Source organism: Raphanus sativus, chromosome 6 (genome assembly GCF_000801105.2).
Source record: "Raphanus sativus cultivar WK10039 chromosome 6, ASM80110v3, whole genome shotgun sequence".
Taxonomy (NCBI): Eukaryota; Viridiplantae; Streptophyta; class Magnoliopsida; order Brassicales; family Brassicaceae; genus Raphanus; species Raphanus sativus.
Window position 1 is genome coordinate 24,087,942 of NC_079516.1, and position 3,683 is coordinate 24,091,624.

At 35.3% G+C, this 3,683-nt stretch overlaps 1 protein-coding gene across 1 annotated transcript; it reads right to left on the reverse strand.

Moving 5' to 3' along the window:
- Positions 1 to 719: 719 nt before the first annotated feature.
- LOC130496308 (uncharacterized) lies at positions 720 to 2,063 on the reverse strand. The gene is made up of 2 exons (XM_056988286.1): positions 1,600 to 2,063; positions 720 to 1,080 (listed from the first exon to the last, which is right to left on the reverse strand). Exons 1-2 carry the CDS (start codon positions 1,997 to 1,999, stop codon positions 977 to 979), a joined length of 504 nt encoding a protein of 167 aa, XP_056844266.1. The 5' UTR covers positions 2,000 to 2,063; the 3' UTR covers positions 720 to 976.
- Positions 2,064 to 3,683: the final 1,620 nt, after the last annotated feature.

The window sequence follows — 3,683 nt, forward strand, 5'->3', positions numbered from 1 at the left end:
TAGATCATAAGTTCATAACTAAACAACAGAAAGTACAGAAACAGAGAATTAAGAGATTAGAGACATAAACAGAGGTCAACAAAAAAAAAAAAAATTCGTGAAACGTTGAGTAGTGGCTAAATCAAAGAAGAACACATGCAATGCAGCGTTTGGTACTGTCTATTGTAGTGACAAATTATTGTGAATCGGTCTGGTAACATGCAAACTCATCTGAGGACGATCTAAATTATCATTCACCATGAACCTAATCCCAATTCCCTGGAATGTTCAGCTCTATGCTACCTTCTACCTCTTGTGCAGAGGAGGAACAATCATTTCAATAGCGAGGGAAAACAATGTATCGCCACATGTATCATTAAACAGCCATAACATAAACAATCTTTACAAAAAAAAGAAGACAGAGCATAGACAAATCATTGCGGCATGCGACTTCATTTCAACGATCATTCAATCGCATCTTGTCTCTTTAGTTCACAGATTACGCGTTCCAACTCAGCCCTCATTTCTTTTAATTTGCGACTTTCACTCTCTTACTCTTCAATGTTCTCAAAACATCTTTTTGTTCCTCCACTTCGTTAAAAGTTACCATCACGCTAACAGCTTACCACTCTCAAATTAGAACAAACAAAAATGAGGACTGAGATGAAACGCATGCATTGTAGTGTATGTTGTAGTGACAGATTCTTATGAATCAATCTAGTAACATATGCAAACTCATCTGAGGTTGATCTAAATTATCACTCACGATGAAACCATGTAGTGCAGATAAGTACCAATCTGACCAGCTTTTATTAGCCGTTAGGATTGATTGCTTTATAAATAAAGTTCACAAAGGCGTTAAGACAGGCCAAACACCATAGAACTCCATGGTTTGCAACTCTATATACAAATACTCAACCTCATCAGTCTCGGGAGTCATCTGCCTTTCCACGCATCAGGAAATGGACTTCATCACCGAGATAGAGAACTTGTAAAATCACTCTTCATCGTCGACATGTTTAAATGAATAAATCGGATTAAGAAAATGCGTTAGCTCCCCCGGAATGTTCAACTCCACGCTACTTTTTACCTTCTCATCATCTATCATTTCAATAGCAAAATAAAACAACGTAATATCAAGAAACAGCCATCACATTTAGAAAACGAGACAGAGAGCATAAACAAAAGTCAGCTCCATTGCATTATTATGTTTCATTTAGACAAGAATTCTATAAGACAAAAACATAATCCCTAGGCAATCTACACGTTATCTCCTCCTAAAGATCTAATTTTCCAGGTCTTACAGAGACATGGAGCAATCACCTCAAATGGCGGAAGAATGATTACGTAAAGGAACCATCTTTAACACGCAAAACCGAAAAACAAGTGACACCCATTATCAACCTTAGACGATTAACCCCAAAGGAAAGCAATTTAGGGAATCTTACAGAGACATGGAGCAATCATCTCCATTAGATTCAGACAAGAATTCTAAAAGACAAGGATCAATAACCATCAATGGCGCTCAAAGGAACCATTTTTAACACTCAAAATCAAAAACCAAGAGGGACCCGTCATCTATCTTTAGACGATAAACCACAAAAGGAAAGCTATTCGTACTTGGAGGAATGAAGAAAGAGGAACAGGGCCAGCCAGAAGAAGACGACAGAGAGAAAGCTTCCTCCTTCTTCAACGGATTCGTCACCATGTTCATCATATAAGCGACCTTCCCGGCCGTCTTCTGATGCTGCGGCGGCGGGACCCAGAAAGAGGAGCCGGGAGCGAGAGGGAGCCAATCAGGAGTCGAGTTCTTGACGGCGATCTTTTGGAAATACTCGTTCAGGCTCTTGCGTTCGGCTTCGGCTTTAGTGGTCGCTGATGAGGACGACGAGTCGAGGTCGATTTCGGTTTGGTGCGGTTTTGATGAATAGTGACGGCGGTTAAAACAGACGACGTTTCGCGCCGGCTCGTTGAAACGACGGAGGAGGAATCTTCCGTGGGGAATTAGGGTTTTCGACATTTTTAGAGAGAGAGAGAGTTCGGGCTTTGTTTCCAAATTTATAAATGATGACGGAGAAGTGAGTGAGGCGGGTGAAACGGATACGGGAAAGGATCCGAGTTCGATTGTGAACTCTTAAAATCTCGAGGTTTTGGGCCTGGCCTGGGCTTCTTTTAAAGATGTTTCTTAATTTACAATTTATGATTTCAAAGAAATTGCGGTTATATAGGCGGATCCGGTCCATACGATGTTTTTAGGACGTGACTGGTGTAACCGCAGCGGTTGCGGTTGCGGGAGTTTGCGGGTGTGGGTAGTTACGGTTTTAAGTGTTTTCTAGAGATTTGTATGACTGGTACAGCTGTTAGAAATTGTTGCGTTTGCGGAATTCTTATGACTCGTAAACTACCAAACGCAACATCTGTTAAATAATAATTTAACAATATTTACATTTTAGGTAATTATAAAAATATTAAAAATCATAATAACATGATAAATATAAAATTTATATTTATAAAATCATATTATTCAATTTTAAAAATTTATAGAAAATATTTTAGTTTTGAATTTTTATAATATAAATTGAAATATAATATGAATACATTTTACAATTTCTATTATTTCAATTGAAAATTTTTATTGGATATTTTTAGTATTATTTTATTTATTCTGTTTTTAAAGAAAAAAAAATTATCCTCCCGCAACCGCAAACGCTAGCTGGAACCAGCTTTTGATTTTAAGAGGTTCGGAGCGGTTTGAAGCGATTTATAGCGTTTTCTGTGATTGTTTCGAAACGCCAACAACCGCTATGAACCGCAAAAGCTGCGTTTGCGGGTGGTAGCGGGAAAACCAGTCAGCCCCTTAAACCTGATCCGAACGTTGAATGACTGCTCTAGATCGCCGAATCATCAAGTCAAATAAACTGCAAATTAATTTATAAATTATTTTATTATATAATAATATATCAACTATGAAAATAAATATATAAAAACTAAATTTAAATATTTTCTAAATATTTAATAAAACATAAAACAATGGTTGAATATTTACAAAATATTTAACTTTATTTTTAATATTTTATCTTCACTTGACATACAAAATATCAAAAAATAATTTAGACTATGTAAAACTTTTTGTTACAAGTTAAGAGTTTTGACATCTAAAAAAAATTTAAAAATTTAAAAATTCATAAATATTTAAATGTCTAATGTGAATAAAAAAATTAAACTTCAGATTTAAAATAAACCAAAAGTAAAACATCATAAATAAATAATCGATAACAAAAATAAACTAATACTAAATTAAATCAACTAATTTTAGTTGGATCTATCATTGTTCACTTAATTTTTTCAAGTAAACCTACAAATAATAAGTAAAAGTATTTATTGATTCAACCACAGGTTCAACCGGTAACCGGGTTCCAGGTTTTAGTCAGTTTTGCGGGTTTTATTAGATTTTTAAATATTGTTGTTTTCATAAAACTTAAGCCGTTTTTATCTTGGGTCACCAAGTTTACCGGTAACTGAGTTCTGGGTTTAGTGGGGTTTTTAAATATTAATTTTTTCACAAAATCCAAACCGGATTTATCTTGGATCAACGAGTTTACCGGTTTAACCGTATGCCTGGGTCGGATTTCAAACACTGGGTCGATAAAAAAAAATTGAATGCTTTTACTAGTATTTATATAAACTATTCGATATGACGAACC